The sequence below is a fragment of the Neofelis nebulosa genome, chromosome 5 (genome assembly GCF_028018385.1).
Source record: "Neofelis nebulosa isolate mNeoNeb1 chromosome 5, mNeoNeb1.pri, whole genome shotgun sequence".
In the NCBI taxonomy this organism is placed as follows: Eukaryota; Metazoa; Chordata; class Mammalia; order Carnivora; family Felidae; genus Neofelis; species Neofelis nebulosa.
In genome coordinates this window covers 156,237,866-156,262,270 of record NC_080786.1, presented here as the reverse complement: position 1 = coordinate 156,262,270, position 24,405 = coordinate 156,237,866, and the positions used below count along the sequence as shown (strand labels likewise).

Genomic DNA, 24,405 nt, shown 5'->3' with positions numbered 1-24,405 from the left:
GCGGACCCGCTGTCCAGGCGGTGGGCTTGCCGGGGGCAGCTTGTCTACACGTCTGTGTTGCCCGAAAGCCGGACAATTTGTCCGTAGAGCTGCTGGGCCCGGTGTCCATGATGAACGGCTTTTGTTTTCTTGGGGTTCACGAAGGGAAGGGTACAACTGATATTATTAGACTAAACAAACAAACAGGAAGTCTCCATCTCAGTGTTTTCTCTGCAAAAGGGACAATGTAAAGCTCCTTCTCGCTGCGCAAAGGGACTCCGCGTCCTGCGTCCCCCTCCGCTGGCTGTGGGGGACGCCTCCCGGGCTTCTCCTTGGTGGGCACGGCAGCCGCCCGGGAGGGTGCTTGGGGGGTGGGGAGCCAGCGGCACCACGGCCCAGCCCTCCTGCCCTTGACCGCCCACGCCTCTGCTCTGACACCCCCCCCACGCCGAGTCCTGTCTCTGGGGCCCTCCCGGGCCTGCCCACAGTCAGTTTGGAGTAAAACCTGGAGAATCAAGTTAAACAAACAAAGACCAGAGAGGAGGAAGAGATGTGGGTGCCCGTGACGCTGGCACGGGGGCCCCTCACTCACCTCATTGGGCTCCCAGAGCCAGACGTCAAAGGTGGGCTTCCGGAGCGCTTCGATGGTCTCTGGAGAGAGCAGGTACTGGGAAGCACAGGGGACCGTCAGCCTCTGGGCTGAGACAAAGGCCACCGGCCGCACGCGGGCTGGGGGATGTTTCCTCCACGTCCTCCTGTCCCCTTTCAAGGACACCTGTGCACAGGCTCCAGGGCCACATTCTACCAGAATTCTGGGGAGCGCCAACCTCCAGGGGCAGAAACCCCATCACTGGCTGCCGGGGGCAGGGGGAGGGCACGAGGAAGGTCGTGGGGTGACAGAGATGTGCCGCCCCTTGGTACTGCTGGAGGTCACCTGAGGTTTTCCAAATTCGCAGTACTCTGCACCCACAGGAGGGAAACTTCGCTACGTGTCAGTTACCTCTCAATACACCGGACTTGAAAAAAATACACTAAAGTGAAGTCCAGGGAACGTGGCATACATTCAAATCCTGGCTAAGAAGCTATTCGGAGTTTCTTTTTTGAGGGGACCTGTCCCTGCTTTGGCCATACGCTAATGCAGCACAGCTCGCTGAGGGGTGTGGGCAGAGGGGAAACCAGAGCTCGGGTCAAACTGTCGTAGGAGATTGAGGCTGTGATCGTAGAGGGAGGAACCCCGTGATGACAGGGTTCCGGGATTAGATATAACCTCGCCCTAGGTCTTTTTTTTTTTTTTTTTTTTTTAATGTTTATTTATTTTTGAGAGAGAGAGAGAGAGAGACAGAATGTGAGTGGGGAGGTTGTGGGGCAGAGAGAGAGGGAGACACAGAATCGGAAGCAGGCTCCAGGCTCCGAGCCGTCAGCACAGAGCCCGACGCGGGGCTCGAACCCACGCACTGTGACTACGTGACCTGAGCGGAAGTCGGACGCTCAACCGACTGAGCCACCCGGGCGCCCCTGGTTTGTTCTTTTTTTTAAAGGGAGTTGCTACAGAGGAAAGACACCTTTCAGTTTGGGCACCGGCTGGGTCTCATGGCTCCCTGGGGCCCCGGGACACCGGTCTCAGCGCCAGCACGCGGAAGCCCGAATCTCAGCGCGAGAGCGCGTGGCCAGGGTTTTGCCAACTCAGCTGAAGGTATTGTTGAGATGGCGACTGACGCCACAGGACCCTTCTCTGTGGTGTTTGAAGACCCCCCCCCCTCAACTCCCAGGGCGCTGCTCCCGTCACCAGGGCCCGGGTTCCTGTAACTGAGAGATCTGAGACTAGAGAGCGAAACTTCTCGTAATCACTACGTATTATTCGGGGACGGGAGATCCAACCAGGCAGATCTGAGATAATTTAGTTAAAAATTAAAGCTCCAGGGGCCCCTGGGCGGCTCAGTCAGTTAAGCATCCGGCTTCGGCTCGGGTCATCATCTCAAGGTTCCAGGTCCGAGTCCCGTGTCGGGCTCTGGGCTGACAGCTCGGAGCCTGGACCTTGCTTTGGATTCTGTGCCTCCTTCTTTCTCTGCCCCTCCCCTGCTCGTGCTCTGTCTCTCCCTCTCTCAAAGATAAATACACATTAAAAAAAATTAAAAAATTAACGCTCCTTGCAGTAACACGAGAGTGAGGACACATTCACCTTGTCGGCGACGGGCGGACGGGGCGGGGGCTGTCCCTCACCTGCTGGCACAGGAGGCCGGGCCCGGGGCTGCTGTGGCAGACACACGGCAGACAAAACACTACCCTGCCCGAGGACAGCAGGAGCGTCCCACAGCCCAGCGCCGCATGGGAGCTGGGTTTGCGAAGGCGCAGCCAGAGGGGGCCTGGCCAGCAAGTCGGGGTGGCTGAGGGCTCGGGGCCCGGTGCCCTGGCCGTGGACGCACAGCCGCGGTCTCGTCAGAGCCAGAACCTCCTCTCACCTTGGGGTAAGTGGGGACATCACGCCGGGGCGTCATCTTCTTGCTGGTGTCCACAAAATTGTACTTACAGGGACAGCTGGTCCTAAAGGGGGAAAGTCGGGGTTAGCTCTGGCATTGCCATTTAGCGGGGTGTCCGCTGGGGCACCTCCTCGGAGCAACCCCGACCCCAACCCCCACCCCAACCCCACAGACCCCTGGGCCTTACTTGCTGCGGGACAGTAAATCCTAAATCCGGCGACATCTCATTGCTAACCCCCAGGGACCCTGCCTGGACCTCCTGAGATGATATTGGGGCTCTCAGAAAACACATCAGCTTCATTTTAAACGGGTTCCTAAATATCTTTTAATGACGCAGGTAAAACCCTTGGATTCTACAAAATTCAAACAAGGAAGCAGGTAAAGTGTAAAAAAAAAAAAAAAGCAAGTCCCCCTGCCCCCCCCCCCCCCCCCACTTTACCTATTTCTTTCCCCTAAACCTCACACCCTGGAAATGCCTTCAGTTAAGTTTGGCGTATCCTTCCAGAATTTTCCTAGGCATGGACACACAGGGATAGCGCCTTATATTTTTCTTTTTTTTTAAAACCCAAATGGAATTGTACCGAACTTCCTCTTTTGCAACTTGTTTTTTTTTTTCACCTCATATATCCCACGCTCACTGCACGGTGCCCCACAGAGCGGGGCTTCGGGACAAGGCAGATCCTTGCCCAGTGCTTCTGGATGTGGCTGTGTTACCAGTCTCCCGGCACGGCCGTGCAGGACGTTTCCGGTGTCCCCCAGCGCCTACCGTCGGGAGATGCGTTTGCTATCTGCCTTCCTTCGTCCCTCAGTATCGAGGTATATTCTCCACGGGGACAGAACACACCAAACGGGGGGTGCTCTGCAGGGAAAGCCTCCTCCCACCGTCAGGGCAGAGAGTGCGGACCTGGCCGTACCCCGGGGGGGGGGGGGGCTGCACGTGACCCCCTCCCCACCTTCTCGGACGTGAACACGCTCTCTATCCTTGGACTTGGCAAACTTTGTTTGTAAATAAAGTCCACCTTCTGGGAGAGCAGTTTAGTACCACGTAGTAAGAGCCACAGAGAAATTCATGTCCACGAAGCCCGTGTGTCTACCCTGGGGAATTTATCTTCAGAAACGAATTGGATGCAAGCAGCCATCCCTGTGCGCAAAGGTATTCACTGCAATGTTATCTGTCGTTACGAAAACACAACCCCAAACCGGAAGCCACTGAAATGTACCAATGTGGGAAATAACTTAAACCACGACGGACGATTACGTGTTCTTTAGGTAATTATGAGTATTCTGTGAAGTAAGGAGAGTTTAGGGGAGAGCGGAAAAAGAAAGGCTGCATTCGGTATGCACTGAAAGGTAACGCAAAAAGAATCCACTGGGGTACGAGGGCAAAAGACCACGTTTGTGGACAGACAATGCGGGGACTGTGGCCTCCTGGACAAATGGATGAGCTGGATGAAGTTGGTTAAAGAAATTAAAAAAAAATTTTTTTTAATGTTTATTTATTTATTTATTTATTTTTATTTTAAAAAAAAAAAAATTTTTTTTTTAACGTTTATTTACTTTTGAGACAGTGAGACAGAGCATGAACAGGGGAGGGTCAGAGAGAGGGAGACACAGAATCCGAAGCAGGCTCCAGGCTCCGAGCCGTCAGCACAGAGCCCGACGCGGGGCTCGAACTCACGGACCGCGAGATCGTGACCTGAGCCGAAGTCGGCCGCTTAACCGACTGAGCCACCCAGGCGCCCCAAATGTTTATTTATTTTTGAGAGAGAGAGGGAGACACAGAGTCCAAAGCGGGCTCCACGGAGCCCGACGCGGGGCTCGAACTCACGGACCGTGAGATCATGACCTGGGCCGAAGTCGGCCGCTCAGCCGACCGAGCCCCCCAGGCGCCCGTTGGTTAAAATTCGATCTATTTATTGGTCACGGTGTTGTAGGTGAAAAAAGATTACAACGCAGTATTTCTTTCCGAAAGGAGGTACTTATACCTAGAGGATCTGGGCGGCCCGGCATCCAGATTTTAGGCGGGGGCCTCGCCAGCCGTGGTCATTGCTTGGGATTCGCCCCCTCATCCGTTCAGTCTGGAGCTTTTACCTGGGGGCTGTGCTCAGAGTAACAAGCCTGTTTTCCTTCTGGAACAGGCGCCTTCAGAATGAAATGGTGTCGTGCTCTTTCCTTCCCCCGGATGCCCACAAAACCCACCCGACTCCGTGTGGGGAGGGGGTTTTCACACAGATTTAGCCAAAGAGTCACCGACGAACCCACAGAAGACACCGACTGGATGATTCCCGTGGTCGCCCGCGAACGAGAAATTGCAGCCTACACGTTTCTGAGAAGTGACAAGCGTGCTCTGTGCACTTGAGACAGGAGATGGCACTGGGGCACCCGGGTGGCTCGGGTCGGTCGAGCTTCTGCCTCCTGATTTCGGCTCAGGTCATGGTCTCACAGCTCGTGAGTTTCGAGTCCCGCGTCGGGCTCTGCACCGACAGCGTGGAGCCCACTTTGGATTCTCTCTCCCTCCCTCTGTCTCTGCCCCTCCCCTGCTCATTCTTTCTCTCTCTCTCTCTCTCTCTCTCTTAAACTAAACCAGCTAGGTAGGCCTTGTGCGTGTCCCAGGGGGGTGGTCGCACGAGGCAAACTTCCTTGACCCTCCCGGTGCGTGTGCTGGGCGCCTGGCGACTCTCCCGGGGCCTCCCCACCTGGGCCCTCCCCTCTGTGCCCGTTGCCATGGGAACCAGCCTCCTCCAGCCACGGAGCAGCTGGCACGCTGCCTTTTCTTTTCATTCTATTTGGGGCTTATTTTTGCTTTCATTTCCAGGGGCCCCCGGCCTCCCCTCCCCTGTGGCTCATCAGGCGGACGAGGCCCTTTGTTTCTGATGGAAGTGGGGGCCGCGGACCCCGGAGCCCTCAGATGCCACCCCAGGCCCTCGCAGCCCTTCCCCGGCCCCGGGGCGAAGCAGCACACTCCTCTCTGTGCTCAGCTAGGCCTGGCCCTGCCCTGAATGTGAGCAGGAACCTGGACCAGGAGAAGCCCAGGGCGTGGGTCTGGGAGGCGTGCGGCCTGTTCCGGGGGCGTCTGGGAGCCTGCCCACGGCGCTACCCCACCCCTGCTCCCAGAGCGGGGCCCCTGGTGCCGAGGCCCCGCTGGGCTGGGCTCACGTGCTGGCGAATGTGGGTCATTAGCCATCCCTGCGGGTACGGGGCTGGGCTCACCCCTGCCCGCCGCCTATGTCCCCTCCGCCTTCCGGAGAGGCTCGGTCGCCACCTTGCGGGCGGGTATCACTGGAAAGAGCTGTCTGGGGCGCCCTTCTCTCCCCGCGGTGAGGCGAAGCTAGGTGTCGGGGAGCCTGGTCCCAGGGACGCTAAATGCTGCGTGACGTCCTTGCACCATTACAACGGAACCTTGCAGCCAACAGAGACAGAAGGGGCAGTGCGAGGGGCTGACTGTTTCCCAGCTTCCCTTCTCCGCGAAGCAAGGGCAAGAGGGCCGTTAGCGTGTGGCACGGAAGGGGCTGCCGGGCTCCCGGACCAGGGTCCGGGGTGGGCGGCGTGGCTGCGGGTGAGGCCCGAGCCCAGGCCCCCGGGGTTCTTTTTTCTAAATGTGTCAGCGATGTTGGAGATTTTTACCCCCCTCTGTTTGTGACTGAAGAGTCACATTTACCCGTCTCTCACCTACGTGGGATGCTGTGAAAACCGTCTGCTGAGAATATCGCCTCTCGAAGCAGTTAGGGCACCGGGAAGGCTTCTCTTTGGATCATGGCATTGGGAGCTCTAAAAATGGACTTTTTGGGCGGTGAGGAAGAGAGCTCCGTTCCGGGGATGAGCCCAGGCACCCACCACGCCTCAGCTTAGCCCACTTGGCCAGATGGGTGCCTGTGGGTGACGTTTTGCCTCTCGGCTCCCGGGCGGGCTTCTTCCCGTGGGCTCTGAAATCGGGCGTATCGTCCCCATGTGCCGCGTTGTGGTTGGATCACGTCCCCAAAGTGATCATTTGAAGTCCTAACGCCCCAGCACCCGCGAGCGGGACTTCCTTTGGAAACAGGGTCACTGCAGGTGTGATTACTTAAGATGCGGCCGGTGTCCTTGTAAAGAGGGACATCTGGACCCAGAGACACACAGGGAGAAGGCCGAGTGAAGACCACAGACTGCATGATGCAGCTACAAGCCGAGGAGCCCCAAGCACTGCCGACGACCTCCAGAAGCTTCCGAGAGGGGCCTGGAATACACCCTCCCTGGAGCCGTCGGAGGGAGCATGGCCTCATCGACACCTCCCTCTCTGACGTCTGCCATCAGAACTTTGAGAGAACAGATTTCTAGCATGCGATGCCACTTGGGCCACGTTAGCGTCCCCTTGCAGCCTGACCTGCGGGACCAGGGCCACAGCCCCGCCAGGCTGGCGCACGCCTCGCTTCCACGGGATGGCGGGAGGTGGGGGCCGGGGGGGGGGGGCGCCTGGGACACGGCAGGGACGGGACCAGCAAGGGTGGGGCTCGAGACTCACCCCGGCTGCTTCGGGCAGGTGGTAGGATGTGGTCATTTGAGAAGGGACAAGGGGCTGCCTCAGAAATGTGTCCCGTGGGTGTTCCGCGGGCTCCGTGGGCACGTTAGTGAGTGACGCGGTGCCCACAGAGGCGGGAAGGGACCTCGGGGCATCATTCCCGCCCAGGTGGTGAGGTTCCTCGGCCCACGGTACAGACGAGCCGCTGAAGCCAGGAGGCCAGTTCAGATTCTTTCGTTTCAGACCGAAGCCACGCTCCAGTCTTAGTTCACTTTCCTGGCAGCTGCCGGATGAGGCCGGTAACACTGGGTAACTGTCCCCGGCAGATCAGCCCGCCCGCTCCTGTCCCCAAGGCGGAGGGCGGCTGGGGCACACGAGGGCGGCCCCGGGGCTGAGCCGGGCCGTGTGGATCCTGAGCCCGAGGGCGACTCCGTGACCACAGCCGGGGTGGGTCCGAGCATCCTCCCCAGCCCCGTCCCCGGCCCAGCCCAGGGCCCTGACCCGGTCCCGCGAGGGTGCTAGCCTCTCACTGAGGGGATGTTGAAGATGAATCATTGCCTCCCAATTTTCTGTGCATTTTCACAAACGCCTTCGCCCTGACGTCCCCAAGTCAAATGGGCTGAGACATCCCCAGATCCAAATCAGGCGTCACGTGGGTGTGATACGGACGGGGCCTGGTCCCTGGAGGACCACACTAGCGTGGCTTTGAGCCCATCAGGCTGTTCCCCGAGCCCCCCCGAGGCCGGCCGGCCCCTCTGCATCGCACGGAACCTCGCCGGGACCATCTCCTTCCCCTTTACCTCCTGCCCTCAGAGACCCTTCTGCACAGCCGGCCTCCCTCGCTGAGCCGGTCGCCCTCAGTGTTTTAAAATCAGGGAACGATCTTCAAAGTGGCAGATGAGTCGTCGTAAGACAACCCGGTGTGTGTGGGGGGCGATTCTTAGGTTCCCTGTCTCCCCCTCAGCCCCGCTGAGGCCCGGCCGTGCCCCCTCCTGGGAGTCCCCTCCCGGGAGTGGCCGTGGGGGGGCAGGGGGGCTGGGGGCCATCTCGCAGGGCCGGCAGGTGTGAGGTCCCCACACAGTAAGTGCTCGACGTGCCCGCCCCCCCTCCTCATCATCTCTGCCGCCAGTTCAAACACTTGCTGTGCTCACAGCTTCGGGAGAGGGTCCTGCTGGACAAAAACCTGCTTTCGAGGGGGCGGCATGAAGTCCGGGGTGTTTTTTCCCACCAATTTCGGCTCCCCGGGGGAGAGTGATTTCTGTGTCCAGAACAGCCCGAGGCCTTGTGGCCTTTCTCCCTGCTCTGTGCCGGGGGGCGGGGGGACGGGGGACGTCCACCCAGGAGCACGGCCTCCGGGCACCGGGACGCCCTCCCCTGTGAGCCTCACGCCCCTTCCTCTTACCGGGCCCTTGCTTCAAAAACCGATGCCAACCTCTCTCCAGCTTCTCTCGAGCTGGGTAAGTTAATCCTGAGGCTTTGATCTGCGGGCGGATTCTTCCTCCTTTCCATGAAATGTCGTCGCCTCCACCCGCCTTGGACGTGGACCCTCTTCTACGACAAGGAGGCCGCGCAACTGACAAGCACTCCCCAGCCAAACCGCGCCCGCCGCAGCCGGCGCTGGGTCGGGCCCCGCCGCCGGGCTCTGCGGGAGAGCGAAGCCCGGAGCCCCCTCGGGGGGCCCGGCCAGGGCAGCCCTTCCCAGGCCTGACCTCACCTGCTGCTTCGGGCCGCCAGCTCGTCCCGCATCTTCTTGATGTCGCTCTTGCATTTCTCAATCTCCACCACTTTCAGGCCTTCCACTGGGACAAGGAGACACAGGGGGTTACCATGGAGACACGTGGAGGACCTCGCAAGGCTGTAACCGGGGCTGGCCCCGCGCGGCGAGGACGGCTGGCTCGGGCTCCTGCACTGGTCCCCGCTGCGGCCCGCGGCGGTGCAGCTCGGCCACGGCGACCGCTGCTCCCCTCCCCCAAGTCCTGAGTTTTCCTGCACCCACTCCCCCCCCCCCCCCACTTTCTCTCCCCTCCCCAGCTGAGGACCGGGGACAAAGAAATCTCTTGTCCTAAAAAGACAAGGGGAGGAAATGTGGCCGCCGCGCCTTAAAACACGGCAAGAGGCTCAGCAGGCAAAACCACAGCCTTCCCGGCAAGGATGAGCTCGTATTAGCAGAAAACCTCCGAGTTCTCAGGTCCCACCGGAGGAGCCGTTAGCCAGGAAGGGGTGTGGACGTGCGGGGGCGGGGGCTGGGGGCAGGCAAACAGGACAGGTCGTGGGTTAGCAGAGCCGGGCCGGGTCACATTCCCGCGGCCCCGCCACACAGGAGTGCCTGCCACGTGCGGGCACCACGGGGCACCAGAGAAAGATCCGGAAAGAACTGGAGCTCATGCCTCCCAGGGAGCGTTCACCTTTGAGGCGTTTGCTCAAAGGGCACCTTTGAGGGCACCTTTGAGGCAGGTGCACCTTTCACCCAGAAAGGCTGCCACGAAGCAGGCGGCTTCCCTTCCGAAAGCCGTTCAGATCAGATCCGTGCGAGAGCAACAGAAAAGATTGGCCTTGTCACTCTGTAATCGCACCTCGGTTTCTCTGCAAACAGACGCCGCCCACGATGCTACTCTATTCCCCTCTTCCTCAAACGTGGTCTGAGCGCCTAAGCACACAACGGGGAGAGACAATTCCGTCCCCTGGCCTCCGGAGCCGTTCCGAAGCAAGTGTGGGGAGAGAGCCTGCCGGAGCCCTGAGCATCCCCGGGCAGTTTTCTAGACGCTTCTGGGGCCAGGAGCCACGCAGGGGCAAGGCTACATGAAAGTACGGCTTCTTTCTGCCCAGAGTGGTGGGAATCTGGAGGATCTGATATTCGGGTCTGGTTCCGGCGACTTGTGCCACTTGGGGGATGCTGTGCGAAGCTCCACCGAGACGATATGGGACCGAAGCCGGGGGACGTGGGACCGAAGCCAGGGGACACGGGACCGAAGCCCGAGGACAAGGGACCGAGGCCCAGAGATGTAGGACTGAGGTCTGGGGACGCAGGACCGAAGCCTGAGGACACGGGACCAAGGCCTGGGGACACGGGACCGAGGCCCAGAGATGCAGGACTGAGGCCCGGGGACGCGGGACTGAAGCCCGGGGCCGTCAGTGCAAGGGGCTGGGTGGCAGCAGCCAGATGGGGAGATGCAGAGAGTCTGAGCCGGAGGACGGTCCACTCTCTCACCGAGAGCCCACACCCTCCTTTGGGAGTGGGGCGTTCTTAGCGCTTTCTCGCATCAGGGACCCTACTGGGAAGTGGACGGAAGCCGCGGGTCCTCCTCTGGGCAAAGCAGGCCAGCGCGCACCCCTTCCGGTTTGCATCTGGACCTCCCAGAGCGCCGCAGGAGGCTCAGCCTCGGGGAAGCCACGTCCCGGCGACGTGTGGCAGAAAATTCCCGAAAGTGAACAGATCTGGAGAAGAGTCCCTGCATGCTGCACAGACTTTGATCCCCAAAGTGAACAGCCATGCAGTGGGGTGCCCTGCCACTTACAGTCCCGGGTTCCCCTTACTATGTTCTCGATACAGTTACATCTGATTGTTGTAGAAAATGGGGGAAATACGGAGCATCTCAAAGAATGTTTTAAAATTCATCTACGGTCCTACGGGCCCTGAGAACAACCCACTTAATATCTATTGACGTGTGCCTTTCCAGGTGTTTCTCTCTCAGCCCCGTGCATCGACACAGCTACCCGTCCATCCGGAGTTTTAAAGAGACAAAATTGGGATCATACGGCTTGTTCTGTTTTCTCTCACTTGCTTATTTACCGTTGTAAGTTAAAGGCGTGCCCCGCGTTAGCAGCTCTCAGTGGGGGCGTAATGTTCGATTATTGGCTATTGGTTCACGTGGATCAGGTTTCCGGGCCATTTACTGGGAGTGATGCTCAAACGAAGCCTTTTGGGCGAGACAGTACGATATCACTAATCTGAGTCCCAGAGATTCAGAATTTATGGCGATTACGTTTATGAAGAGCCTGGTTGCCAAGGAAATGGAGAGTGAGTGACAAGACGGCAAAGTTGTGCATTAATCAATGGGAGGAGAACAGGTCGTGGGATTAAAGGCAGAACACGGGAGGAGGGTGCCTGGCCCTCAGCATTAGCACGCCCGTGTCTGCTGCCCCTGTCCTTTCCGGGCTGCCTCTGGAACCTTCCACTGCTCACCTGGTTGGCCTGTCCCAGCTTCACTTTGCCCCCATTGCACAGGAGGGAGAGGGCCCGGTGCAGGACCCCTTAAAAGTCCTGCACGCACTCCGGCAACGGCTCTCGAGTGAGGCTGGATGTCCAGCCTCGACGGTGTGGCCTCACCCGTCCGCCCTCACACTTTCAATAGGTGGGCACAGAGCGGAACCCCAAGCTAGAGCATGAAGGGATGCTGGAGTCCACCCACGAGGAGCGGCTTTGGGCCCCGACTGGTCACAGCTGCCTGACTCGTGGTTAGCACCCCCTGCAAGCCTGGCCACCCCCTCCAGGAGCCCCAGGGCGCCTCTGCGAGTCACAGGGTGCCTCGAAGGAGAGCCTCTGGGGACGATTTTCTAGGAGGGGTGCCGGCATGGGGGGAAGGGGTCTCACGGGGCAGAGGCAACAGCACAGGGCGGGGAGGCAGGGCCCTCCTTCGGCTCCAGAGCTAACGAAAGTTCCTTAAAGACACATATGACTGGAGCTGCATTTCAACGTTTCCCCCCAACGGTTTTGGTACGGAATGTGCATAAAGCACGCATCCCGAGTGGCACGGAGAAAAGCCTGGGTTTTTAAGCTTCGGGCCTTCTGGGTCGTTGGCACGACCTGGCATTAATAAACCTTGTGCCACGGGGCCGGCTCTCCCGGTGTGCAGGGTCTGGTGCAGGCCTGGGCACCCTGGCCCCTGAGTCAAGCCCCGAACCCACTCTCCTGTGCTTCCTGGTAGTTTTTCTGCTGCCTTGGTGGTGACGGGGGAGCAGGAGGTGATGATTTGGTACACGTGGTCCAGAACCAATCGTGACATCAGGGAGGGCGTCGGCAGGCCTCGTTTGCGTAAAGAGAGGCACAAAGATGTTCAGCACAAGTTCGTCTCCGGGGGGCTGGTCTTGGGGACTCCGCTGTTTCGTTCTGCCCCTTTCAGACCCAGACACGCTGCCACGCACCACTGCTGGACACGTACCGTGGCCCGAGCCGCTGCGCACGTGGACCGTGTCACATGTTCCGACAGGAAGTGCTCACTGTTCTCGCCCGGGCACCAAAGACACGGGCGCTCACCTCCAGCCTCGCCTCACTCCCCTCGCCGCTCACCACCGGCCGTTAGGCGGCTAATTTAAGCAGAGGTTAAAGGACAAGGAGAGAGAAGCAGGGAGCTCACTCACGTTCGACGCGCTTCTCGAGCACGGCCAGGTGATTCGCGACTTCGGCTTTGAGTTCGTTGATCTTAAACGCTCTAGGAATGAAAAGGAGTCAACACATAACTCTTAAACTCTTCAAAATTACGATGGGCCTGGCGGTCACCTGCCGAACCCCTCCCGCGGGTAGGCTCACCCCTGTAGGGGGCACAGGGGGGCGAGGGGCTGCTTTCCAGGAGCTCAAGGTGTCTGAGGGTCGGGCAGAGGGGGGAAGACGCCCTCGGCTGACGTCCTTCCGTGACGGAAGGCACAGCAGCGCCAGGCTGCGGGGTGTGTTCACGTCCCCACACCTGGGCAGGGATGGCCCTCGCCCTGCACCCTGCTTGGCCGGGCACAGACCCCTTCGCAAACCCGCTGCGTCCCTTCTGGGCCCAGCCCGTTCGGCGCAGCAATGCCTGGGCTTTGAGGGCGTGTCACCCATATGCCCCCGGACGGCAAGATGCCACCTCGAAATAACCAAGGGCGGAAAGCATCACTTCGGGACGGGCAGGACAACTCGGAGCAGAAGGAAGCCCACGTCTACACAGGGTCTCCGTGGCAATGCTTGTTTCAGGCCCATTTTCAAAGTGGTGTCAATTCAGCGTGTCCGAGTGGCTCAGTTGGTCAAGCGCCCGACGCCGGATTTCGGCTCAGGTCACGATCTCACGGTTCGTGGGCCCAAGCCCCACGTCAGGCTCTGTGCTGGCAGCGTGGACCCTGCTTGGGATTCTCTTTCTCCCCCTCTCTCTGCCCCTCCCCTGTGCTCTCTCAAAATAAGTAAAACATTTAAAAATAAATAAATAAAGGGCACCTGGGTGGCTCGGTCGGTTAAGCGTCCAACTTAGGCTCAGGTCGTGATCTCGCAGTTCGTGGGTTCGAGCCCCGCGTCGGGCTCTGTGCTCACAGCACGGAGCCTGGAGCCTGCCTCGGGTTCTGTGTCTCCCTCTCTCTGCCCCCTCCCCCCCCACCCCCCACTCACACTCCGTCTCTCTCTCCCTCAAAAATAAACATTAAAAAAAAATTAAAAATAAGCGAATAAAACAAAAATGGTGTCAGTTCTTGTAGGTTGACCTCTGAAGCCCAGGAGAGCCGGTGGAGACCTGTCAGCTGCGTGAGCTCTCACGCTCCCAGCGCCCAGCGGCCCTGCTCTTCGGTATAAGGCGAGTGCTTCCTGGGTCCCACCCGCGCTGGCTCAGCTACAGGGGGTCATGCAAGGACTCCCCCTGGAAGGCCGCCCCTCCAGGTGAGCGACGTGCCAGAGCCTTGCCGGCCAGCACGGCCTCCAAGCGAGGCCCCACCATTGCCGTGAGCAGAAAAGCATACCTCTGCAGAGACTATGTGTCTAGAAGATTCTGTACCTTGAGAACTGCTCTACGACCTGGGTCAGCATGCTCTGGATTAATTCTTCTTTCTCTGCAGACCAAAAGAGAAAGGCAGATGGAGAAAGGGAGAAGTCCATGGATCGCTGTGGCTTGAATTGGGATGTCGTGGCGGGTGACAGTGACACCGGGGCAGGGAGCGGCCTGGGCTACCTGGGGGGGGGGACGCTCCAGCCCACGGTCAGCACGCAGGGCCTCCCCAGGGCCTGGGGTCTTCCCGTCCACCTTCAGAGGCTCTTCCCTCCTGTCCTGCTCCCGCCAACCTGCGTGTAAGTGGCCTCTCGGCAGAGCTGGTCCTGCCGGAGTCAGCACGAGTCATAAAAAGGAGGCAGGACTGGTCTCTAAATACGGGAAGTTTTCACTTAGTGCCCCGCTCCATTTTATGGGGGCAATTACTAGGACAAAGCAAGTTCAGGGCATGCTCCAAACGTAAAACACGGCGTTCTCATGGCGGGTCCTGGCGAGAGGAAGTGGGCCAGGGTGAGCGAGTTTGTTCCTGCACGTAAACCTGGGCCGCGTGATGGTTTTACAAGGTCCCGGTCCTGGGCTGAATATAACCTGCCAGTTTTCCTGTTTCCTGACTGGGCTCAGCGCCAGATGCCTCATAGGAAGGCACAGACGCTCACGGCACTGTTCTTTCCAGCACTCTCTCTCCTGGGAAGGGGGACGGCTCACTCGCCTTGGCCTCAGGTGGCCGTTCGTCCACCCCCTAAAACACCGAGAACCTGCACAGGACTTACTCCTGAGCCGTGTAATCTCTGCTGGCTCTATGCCTAAAACGAAAACGAATGAAAAGCAAACCAAACCTGCCCAGACAAACACGAAATCTCAATTATCCGGTTTGGCAGTGGGGCGCTAAAGCCACAAAAAAAAAAAAAAAAAAAAAAAAGCTCCCGTTCCCACGTTCTGATCTGCGGTCTCCATTTTTAGGAAGGAACATACGCATGTACACAGAAGGCGTTCATCACAGCGCTACTGAACTTAGCGGGGATTCCAAAAGCCCAAGTGCCCATCAAATGGACATTAAGTAAATGATGGCCCATCTGTCCTGTGGAAATAAAGTCTCCTATCAGAAATAATATTTTGGAAAACGTTCACGTCTGTGGTTAAAGAAAAAGAGAGAGAGACATTGCAAACCAGTAATGCAAACGTGGGCTCTCATTTTTGAAGACATTGGGAGGAGACAGGTTGGTTGTGAGATTATATGTGCACTTTTTTCTTCCTTTTGTTTCTCTAGATCTAATCTATTTCTATACTGAACGCACGTTAATTTCACGAAAAGCATTTAAAAAACAATCTAGATTAGCTTCTTGAGACCTCTCATCCCTTCACCTGCCAAATGCAAGGGTGATGGACCAAGGTTCTCTGTGGCATTAGCATTCTGAGACCCGATGAGAAGAAGAAAAACGATGTTTTGTTAAATCTTTTGAAACTGTATGGGGCGCCTGGGTGACTCAGTCGGTGGAGCGTCCGACTTCTGCTCAGGTCATGATCTCAGGGTTTGTGAGTTTGAGCCCCGCATCGGGCTCTGTGCTGATGGCTCAGAGCCTGGAGCCTGCTTCGGATTCTCTGTCTCCCTCTCTCTCTGCCCCTCCCCTGGTCATGCTCTGTCTCTCTCTGTCTCAAAAAAAAAAAAAAAAAAAGAAAAAAGAAAAAGAAAAAAAAGAAAGAAAGAAACTGTAAGAGGAGTGAAAACGTCATCCAGGAAACTTTAAAAGAGCCCTTGGTGGAGCTGCTGGCTGATCCAGGGCCTTGTCCTTCAGGGAGCCTACTCCTACCCCAGGGGAGAGACACAGCGACTCTACTAGCAAGAGCCACCGGTGAGAAAGCTTCACAGGCCTCCTTGGTGGACTCAGCGGGATTTTAAATCACTTACTCCGAAATCTTTGGCGAAAATGGTGTAGCACAGAGCCTTCGAGAGTTAATGATCTCGAGGTCTTGAGATAAATTTAGAAGTCTATCAACCAATCGATATCTATAGACCACACCGCCTAACAACAGCAGAACACGTATTTTTTTCAGATGCCTAGGAAGCACAGACTAAGACAGACCACACAGAAACCTCAAAATATTTAAAAGAATTGAAACCATGTAGAGTATGGTCTCTGACCATAAGAGAATCCAGCCAGACATCGGTAATAGAAATCATAGGAGAATCTTCAAACACTTGGAAATGAAACAATACGCTCCTAAGTGATTCAGGGGTCAACGAGGAAGTCTCAAAGGAAACAAAAGAGACCTTGAACTGAATGAAAATGAAAATGCAATATATATCCAAATTTAGCTGTGAGACATAGCTAATGCAGTGTTGAGAGGGACATTTATAGCACTAAATGCATACATTAGAAGACAGGAAAGACTCGACTCTAATCCAACGGCCTAGAAAAAGAAGGGCAAAATAAACCCACCACAATAGCAGAAGAAAGGAAGTAATAAAAGAAATCAATGGAGAAAAAAAACAACTAGTAAAACAAGGCAGAAAATCAATGAAGCCAAGCGCTGGTTATTTAAAAGTATCAACAAGTTGCCAAATCTCTAGCAAGATTGACAAAAATAACACACAGAAAGACGCAGATTTGCAATATTAGGAAGAGGAGGGGATATGGCTACAAATCCTGAAGGATAAGGGACTTGACACACACAAATTTGAAATCTTAGAGGAAAATGAAGTAACTCTTTAACAAGCATGAATGACTATACTCACCCAATATAAAACAGGTAATTTGAACAGCCTATAACTATTAAGGAAAGTGAATTTCTACTTTTAAAACTCTACCCAAAGAAATTTCCAAGGGCAGATGGTTTCACTGGAGAATTCTACCAAACATTTGAAGAAGAATTAACACATTTCTAATTTTTTTTAATATTTATTATTTTTGAGAGAGAGAGAGAGAGAGAGAGAGCAGGGGAGGGGCAGAGAAAGAGGGAGACACAGAATCGGAAGCAGGCTCCAGGCTCTGAGTTGTCAACACAGAGCCTGATGCTGGGTTCGAACCCACGAACCATGAGATCATGACCTGAGCTGAAGTTGGACGCTTAACCAACTGAGCCACCCGGATGCCCCGGAATTAACACATTTCTAAACAATTTCTTCCAGAAAATAGAAGAGGAGGGAACATTTCCCAATTCATTTTATGAAGCCAGTATGAACCTGATACCAAATCCAGAAAAAGACAACCGAACAAAAGAAAACTACAGACCAATATTCCTCATGAATATAAATGCAAAAACCCTTAACACAGTATTAGCAATTAGAATTCAACAAAATATAGAAAGGATTATACATTAAGAACAAATGGGGTTGATTCCAGGGATGCAAGCCTGCTTTGATATTTGAAAATCAATGAAAGCAATCTACTTTATTAACAGCTAAAGAAAAAAAACACATGATCTATCAATTCATAAAAAAACATTTGAAAAACTATTTAACATCTGTTTCTTTGATAAAACTCTCATAAGGGGCACCTGGGTGGCCCAGTCGGTAAAGCGTCCGACTTTGGCTCAGGTCATGATCTGACAGTTTGTGGATTCCAGCCCTGCATCGGGCTCTGTGCTGACAGCTCAGAGCCTGGAGCCTGCTTCTGATTATGTGTCTCCCTCTCTTTTGGGCCCTCTCCTTCTTTCCCTTTCTCTCTCTCAAAAATACATAAACATTAAAAAAAACTCAGAAAAGCAGGGATAGAGGAGAACTTTAAGTTGGTAAAGAACATCTACCAAAAACCTACAGCTGACATTACACTTAATGGTGAAAGACTGACTGCTTCTTGCTTAAACTGTGACACGGCAGGGATGTCTACTCTCACTATTGTCATTAAACACAGTGCTAAAAGTTCTAGCCAGTGCAACAAGACAAGAAAAAGCAAAGCAGATCAGAAATGAAGAAATGAAGCTGTCCCCATTTGCCAATGACACGATTGTCTACAGCAGAAATTCCAAGGCATTTACAAAAAACTCTCTTAGAACTAACAAATGAGTTCAACAAGGTCACAGGATAGGAGATAAATATACAAAATTGTATTTACATACATAGCAATGACCATGTAGACACCAAAATTAGAATCACCATACCACTGTATAAACACTAAAGAAAAAAACCCCCAAAACTTGTGTATAAATATAACAGAACATATGCAGAAGTTGTATGATGAAAACTACAAAACACTGATGAAAGAAATAAAAAAAAGATCTAAATAAAGGGAGAGACATACCATGTTCATGGTTCGGAAGGTTCCATATAGTAAAGATGTCAATTTTCCCCAAACTCATAAATGGGTTTAACGTAATTCTTGTCAAAACTCCAGCAAGATTTTTGTAGAAATAGACACAATTATTCTTTTTAAAAATTTATTTATTTATTTTGAGAGAGAGAGAGAGAGAGAGAGAGAGAAGGAGAGAAGGAGTGTGTGAGTGGGGGAGGAGCAGAGAGAGAGAGGGAGAGAGAATCCCAAGCAGGTTCCTCGATGCCAACGCAGAACCCGATGCGGGGCTTGATCCCAGGAACTGTGAGAGCATGACCTGAGCCGAAATCAAGAGTCAGACGCTTAACTGAATGAGCCACCCGGGCGCCCCTATTCTGACTTTTATGTGAAAATGCAAAGGAATTAGAAGAGTTAAAACTGTTTTTAAAAAGAAGATAAAGTGTACTGAATCAGTCTATCTGAGTTTAAGACCTATGACAGGCAGACCTCAGAGATATCGTAGGTTTGGGTTCAACGAACTTGAACATCACGATAAACTGAGTCAGAATGAACTGTTTGGTTTTCTAGTGTGTATAAGCTATGTTTATATTGCACTGCAGTGTGTTAGGTGTGTAATAGCATTATGTCCAAAAAATGTACATACCTCAATTCCAAAAGTACTTGTTTGTTAAAAAATGCTAACTATCGTCTAAGCTTTCAGTGAGTCCCAATCCTTTTGCTGGTGGAGGGTCCTGCCTCAATATGGACGATCGCTGACTGATCAGGCTGTGGGTCTTTGTTTCGCGAAGGTTTCTCTTGATAGGCAATGCAGTCTGAAAGCATTTTGCCCACAGTAGGACTCCTTTCAAAACTGGAGTTAGTCCTCTTACACCTTGTTGCTACTTTTTCAATGAATTTTAGGTACTATTCTGAATCCTTTGTTGACAACAATCTTCACAGCATCTTCACCAAGAGTAGATGTCACCTCGGGAAACCACTTTCTTTGCTCATCCCTAACAAGCAACTCCTCATCCGTTACAATTTTATCATGAGATGGCAGCCGTTCAAATATAATAAAAATGGAAGAGCCTGAGCTATTCCAAGAATGACGGAAACGTGACAGAGACATGCAGTGAGCAAAGGCTGTTGGAAAAGTAGTGCCACCAGACTTGCTTGATGCAAACCTTCAATTTGTAAAAAAAAAAAAAAAAAAAAAAAAAGAATACCCGCAAAGCACAATGAAATGGAGCACAAGAAAACGAGGTATGCTCCATGTACGGTGACACTAATCACGGCCGTGTGATACGAGCGGAGGGGTAGACAGATATCGGTGCAACAGAGCAGAGAACCCAGAGTTATACCCACACAAATATGCCCAGCTGATTCTGACCAGCGTGTAAAAGCAATCCAGCGCGGGAAAGACCGTCTTTTCAACAAATGGTGCGGGAGCAGTTGAACACTCACAGGCAGGGAAATGAGACTCGATGTAAATCTCACAGTTTATGTAAAAATTAACGTGAAATGGACCGTGGATGGAACATACAAAACTATAAAGCTGTTAGAAAAAAAGTGGAGAAAATCTCCAGGTTCCTGAGGGAGGCAGAGTTCTCGGACTTGACGCTTCAAATACGATCCATAAAAGGGAAAATGGACAAAGTGATCTTCGTCAGAAGTAAAGCTCTTTGGGGCGCCTGGGTGGCTCGGTCAGTTAAGCGTCTGACTTTGGCTCAGGTCACGATCTCGCGGTGTGTGAGTTCAAGCCCCGCGTCGGGCTGACAGCTCAGAGCCTGGAGTCTGCTTTGGATTCTGTGTCTCCCTCTCTCTCTGCCCCTTCCCCACACACACTCTGCCTCTCTGTCTCAAAAATAAATACACACTAAAAGTAAATAAAATGAAATAAAATAAAATAGGTAAAAAAAAAGAAGTGAAGCTCTGGCCATGAGCGGGAAACACTTTGCAAAGTCCACTCGACAGAGACCTGAATGCAGAACGTGAAAAGAGCCATCAAAACTCCACGTAAGCCCTGTGAGATAAACTTTGCAGACAACCCCTTCCCCTCAAAACCCCTTAACGGTCAAAAACAGAACAGCCCAATCTGAAACGGGCAGGAGACACTAGCAGACGTTTTCCCGAAGCAAACACAGAGGGAGCACAAGCGTAGGCATCGTTAGCCATTAGGAGACGCAAATTCGAACCACAGTGAAATGTCACGGCGTACTTGTCAAAAAGGCTAAAAAAAAAAAACAAAAAACGATGACAACCCCAAGTGTTGGTAACGATGGGGAGAAATGGATTACTCACACCTTGCTGAAGGGAATGCAAAACGGTGCAACCGCTCTGGAAAATGGTTTGGCAGCTTCCTGAAAAAACTAAAAATGCGTGCACCGTACAATTGAGCAATTGCTTCCGGGGCAGAGAAATGAAAATTTACGGTCACACGAAAACCTGCGCACAACGGTCCCGGCAGTTTTGTTTGTAACAGCCCCAAACTGGGTTATGAAAAACAACTGAACACACTAGTGATCCGCACAACAACTCGGATGGATCTCCAGAGAATTACGTTGAGTAAAAGAAGCCAATCCCCAGAGGTACCTATCGAATGACTACATTTATAGAACGCTCTTGAAATGGCAACACCACGGACGTGGAGAACACCGTGACTATCAGGGGTTAAGGAGGAAGAATCTTGGTGGGGATGAAATGTTGTGCATCTGGACTGTATCGACGGGGCGCGGCTGTGACATCTTACTGTGTTTTCAAAAATATTACCGCAGGGGAAAATGCGTAAGAGGTACGTGGGCTCTCTTGTACCTTCCCTTACAACTGTATACTATTCTATAATTATTTAAAAATAAAAAGCTGGGGTGCCTGGGTGGCTCAGTCGGTTGAGCGTCTGGCTTCGGCTCAGGTCATGATCTCGCGGTTTGTGAATTCGAGCCCCGCATCAGGCTCTGTGCTAATGGCTCAGAGCCTGGAGCCTGCTTCGGATTCTGTGTCTCCCTCTGTCTGCCCCTCCCCTGCTTGTGCTCTGTCTCTCGCATTGTCTCAAAATAAATAAACGTTAAAAAAAATTAAAATAAAATAAAAAGCTAAGGGGAGCCTGGGTGGCTCAGTCGGTTAAGCATCTGACTCTCGATTTCGGCTCAGGTCACGAGCTCAAGGTTTGAGACCGAGCCCCGCGCTGAGCGTGGAGTCTGCTTAAGATTCTCTCTCTCTCTCTCTCTCTCTCTCTCTCCCTTTGTCCCTCCCTTGATCAAATGCACACACCCACACACAATCTCTCTCAAAAAAATAAAAATAAAAAGCTTGATAAAAAAAAATGATAGAATGGAATAGAAAAGTTAAGGAGCAATTTTCCTTTTTCCTTTGGACTCTCGACATCGTATCCTTTGAGCGTTTCTGGATTTTAATGCCTAAATCGAATTTCCAGCCCAAAAGCACTAGTAAAGATGTTTGTCCCCTCATCCTGTACCTTCCCATCTCTGGTTCAGTCCCGGGGGGGACACGGGTGTTCTGGTCTCTGTTAACAGCTATGTGTCAGCCCAACTCAGGCCTCTATGTCTGCTGTTCTCAGAGGGGGCCCGAGAGGAGGCGGAGCTCCGGGTGATTACAGCCACCGGGCACCATCACCCGCCACGGCACCATGGCTCCCGCGTGCTTTAGATACTTGCACGGCCTGCATTCTTTGCAAGGGGAAAGAGGCAAAAATGCCTATGTGCGCAAAGGCCAACCACACCCGCACCCGCACATCCACAAACAGCCCTGATCAGGAAGTGGATGCCTCCCCTCCCCACCAGGCTCGCTGGGACTCCTACAGCGGGCCAGCGTTTCCTCCCGGTGGATTTCAGAACTGAAAATGAACTGTGATTTCGTGTGTGGGAAGTCCTCAGGCCAGCGCCGGGCCCACGGTAAGCGCTGCCCGCAGGAGCCATCGGATGCCGTTGTCATTAAATCACTGCGGGTCCTTGACAGCCACGAGCCCTCCTAGACACCCTTCCCTCCTTTCAGTGCCTGTCCTGGTGAGCCCCTGGGGGACAGGCTGAGCTCCGGGTGGGGGGCACATCCTGCCTGCATTCTGTTGGCAACTCTGGAACCCTCTGATGGCTCTAAACCCCTGGATCAGGGGGAGCAGCAAGCAGTTTTCAATCACAAATGTCAGTTATTCCCAACCTTCCCGGTTGGGACTCAGAAAAATCTGACATTATGTAGGAAACTCACCTCTTTCTCCTAAATGTGGCATGGCACATACTGAATTTTAAAAATTAAAGCATATTTAGGTCTTTCACTTTGAGAAATTCTTTTTTTGAAAAAAACTTTTCTTAACGTTTATTTATTTTTGAGAGAGAGAGGGAGACAGGGCATGAGCGGGGGAGGGCAGAGAGAGAGGGAGACACAGAATCGGAAGCAGGCTCCAGGTTCCGAGCTGTCAGCACAGAGCCCGATGCGGGGCTTCAACCCGCGAACCATGAGATCATGACCTGAGCTGAAGTCGGTCACTTAACGGACTGAGCCACCCAGGCGCTCCATCTTTTTTTTTCTTTTAAAGTTTATTTACTTATTTTGAGAGAGAGAGAGAGAGAGAGAGAGAGAGAGCATATGAGTAGGGGAGGGGCAGAGAGAGAGGGAGAGAAGGAGGTTCCCCACTGACAGCACAGAGCCTGACGCGGGGCGCGATCCCACGAACCACGGGATCATGACCTGAGCCGAAGTCAAAAGCCGGGTGCTCGACCCACGGAGCCACCCAGGGGCCCCAGCTTTGAGAATTTCTGAATCGCTTTGAGAACAACCAGCAGCGACACGGACGGCCGGGCACTTCGGGGCTGGAAAATGAGGGGTGTGGAAAGGAGGCTCCGAGGGGACGGGAGGCCCGGATGAACCACGGCCACCCCACGCGACGGAGGCTGGGGAGAGCCAGCTGAGAGTCGCGGGCAGCCCGCTCGCCGTGCGGAGACCGCTGCTCCCAGCTCACCGTGGCTCCGGATCTGGCTGTCCCGACGACCAGCGCTCAGGACACAGGCTTCGGCAGGCTCCCCGTCGCCTCGCCAGGCCTGGGTGCCGACTTCAGGGCGTCGTGGGCGCGTGTCCGGGGGCTTCCCAGGCGACAGGCGCCGGCGGGGACGTGCCGTGGCTGGCAGACTGTCTCCCACGGCAGACTCTGGTTTGGTTCCGGGGCAACCCCGGAGGTTGGCGGAGGCCGGGTCCGGCTGCCAGGACGCTGCCAGATCAGCGCAGCCTCAGGCCCCGATCTGCGCTCGAGTGGCCCCAGGACCCGGCCCCCGGGACAGAGCCAAGGGGATGCCTGGGGCCCGGGGGCAGGCCGGGCACCCTCCCCCACGTCGTTTACCCAGCGGCTCCCGCGAGTGACCAGGGCAGAGTCCGCCGCTGCCCGACGACGCCTCGGCCGCTGCACACGGTTCTCGGAACCCGCCTCCGCCTCTCCCGGCCCTTCCAGGAATTGTTTACTTGTTTCAGATAAATCCCGAGTCTCCCCCCCCTACGGAACGACATGGAAATCTGGTTTAACTGATCGACAGCACAGCCCAAGCGATAATTCCTCCTCTAAGGGGTGGTTTACACGATGCGCTAACCCGATCGGCAGCGAGCTGGCCGGGGCGGTTCTCCATGTTGTCCTGAACAGAATAACGGTGACGGCCGGGCTTTCGTCCTCCTTCACACACCTCAGCCGGTCTGCACCTGTGCCTTTCTCCCCTGGGCAAGTGACCGCAAACAGCGCCCTAGGACGCCGGCCCCCAAACCCGCAATCCGAGGGCAGGTGGCGTGGGGACCTCGGCCCCGTCACTGACCCCCGGCACGTGTGGGGTGCTTGCGAGTTCAGGCCAGAACCATCTCTCGGATGAGTGGGCCGGTGTCGCACGATGCCACTGCCGTGCTCCAGCGGCTCCTGTGACGCGGGAGCGGTGTTTCCCCTCGTCAGTCTCACCCGGGAGCAGTGGGGTGAGACGCTGAGCATCCTTCCAGAAACACGGACTGGAGACATTCTCCAGAGCACTTACAGAACAAGACTCTGCTTGCTATCCCTTCAGAAAGGGGTATCTTACTTCGCACTGGGGAAAACGATGCCCATTAGTGGGCACCAAAGAGACGCCCCCAAAGCCCTGAAGTGAAGGTGCACATTTCTGTCCCTCTTGTCCAGGGCTCTCCCTCAGGGGACAGGGAAGGGGAGTCCCCGCCCGCCCCTGCCCATCCCCTGCCCCGTCCCTCCTTCTCGGAGTGTCACCACCCTTCTCCAGGGAAGCAGAGGGGTGAACTCACCCCTGCTCTGGTTTCCCTCCCCCAGCCCTTCTAGCCGGTAGAGGACATTCTGGCCCAGGGCACAGCCGTCGGCAATTCAGTGTTTATGGACATCATAAAACAGACATGCAGAATGAGGATGTTTCCCTAATAACCCAGGAGCACAGTAAAGATATATGATTAACAGTGAACTCACCTTGCTTCTTAAAGGCACAGGTGCCCTTTCCAGGGTCTGTCCGACAGAGAAACCACTCATGTTTATCGGCAGCCAAAGG

The 24,405-nt window shown here is 54.5% G+C and overlaps 1 protein-coding gene across 3 annotated transcripts in view; it reads right to left on the bottom strand.

Moving 5' to 3' along the window:
- PDE9A (phosphodiesterase 9A) overlaps nt 1-24,405 on the bottom strand; it is an 89,548-nt gene that overhangs the window by 14,052 nt on the left and 51,091 nt on the right. For all 3 annotated transcript variants that reach the window (XM_058732116.1, XM_058732117.1, XM_058732119.1), the window contains 5 exons: nt 13,680-13,734; nt 12,310-12,380; nt 8,666-8,750; nt 2,439-2,520; nt 572-646 (listed from right to left, as the gene is read on the bottom strand). In XM_058732116.1, coding sequence (XP_058588099.1) covers nt 572-646; nt 2,439-2,520; nt 8,666-8,750; nt 12,310-12,380; nt 13,680-13,734 — 368 coding nt within the window. The remainder of the gene's footprint in view (nt 1-571; nt 647-2,438; nt 2,521-8,665; nt 8,751-12,309; nt 12,381-13,679; nt 13,735-24,405) is intronic.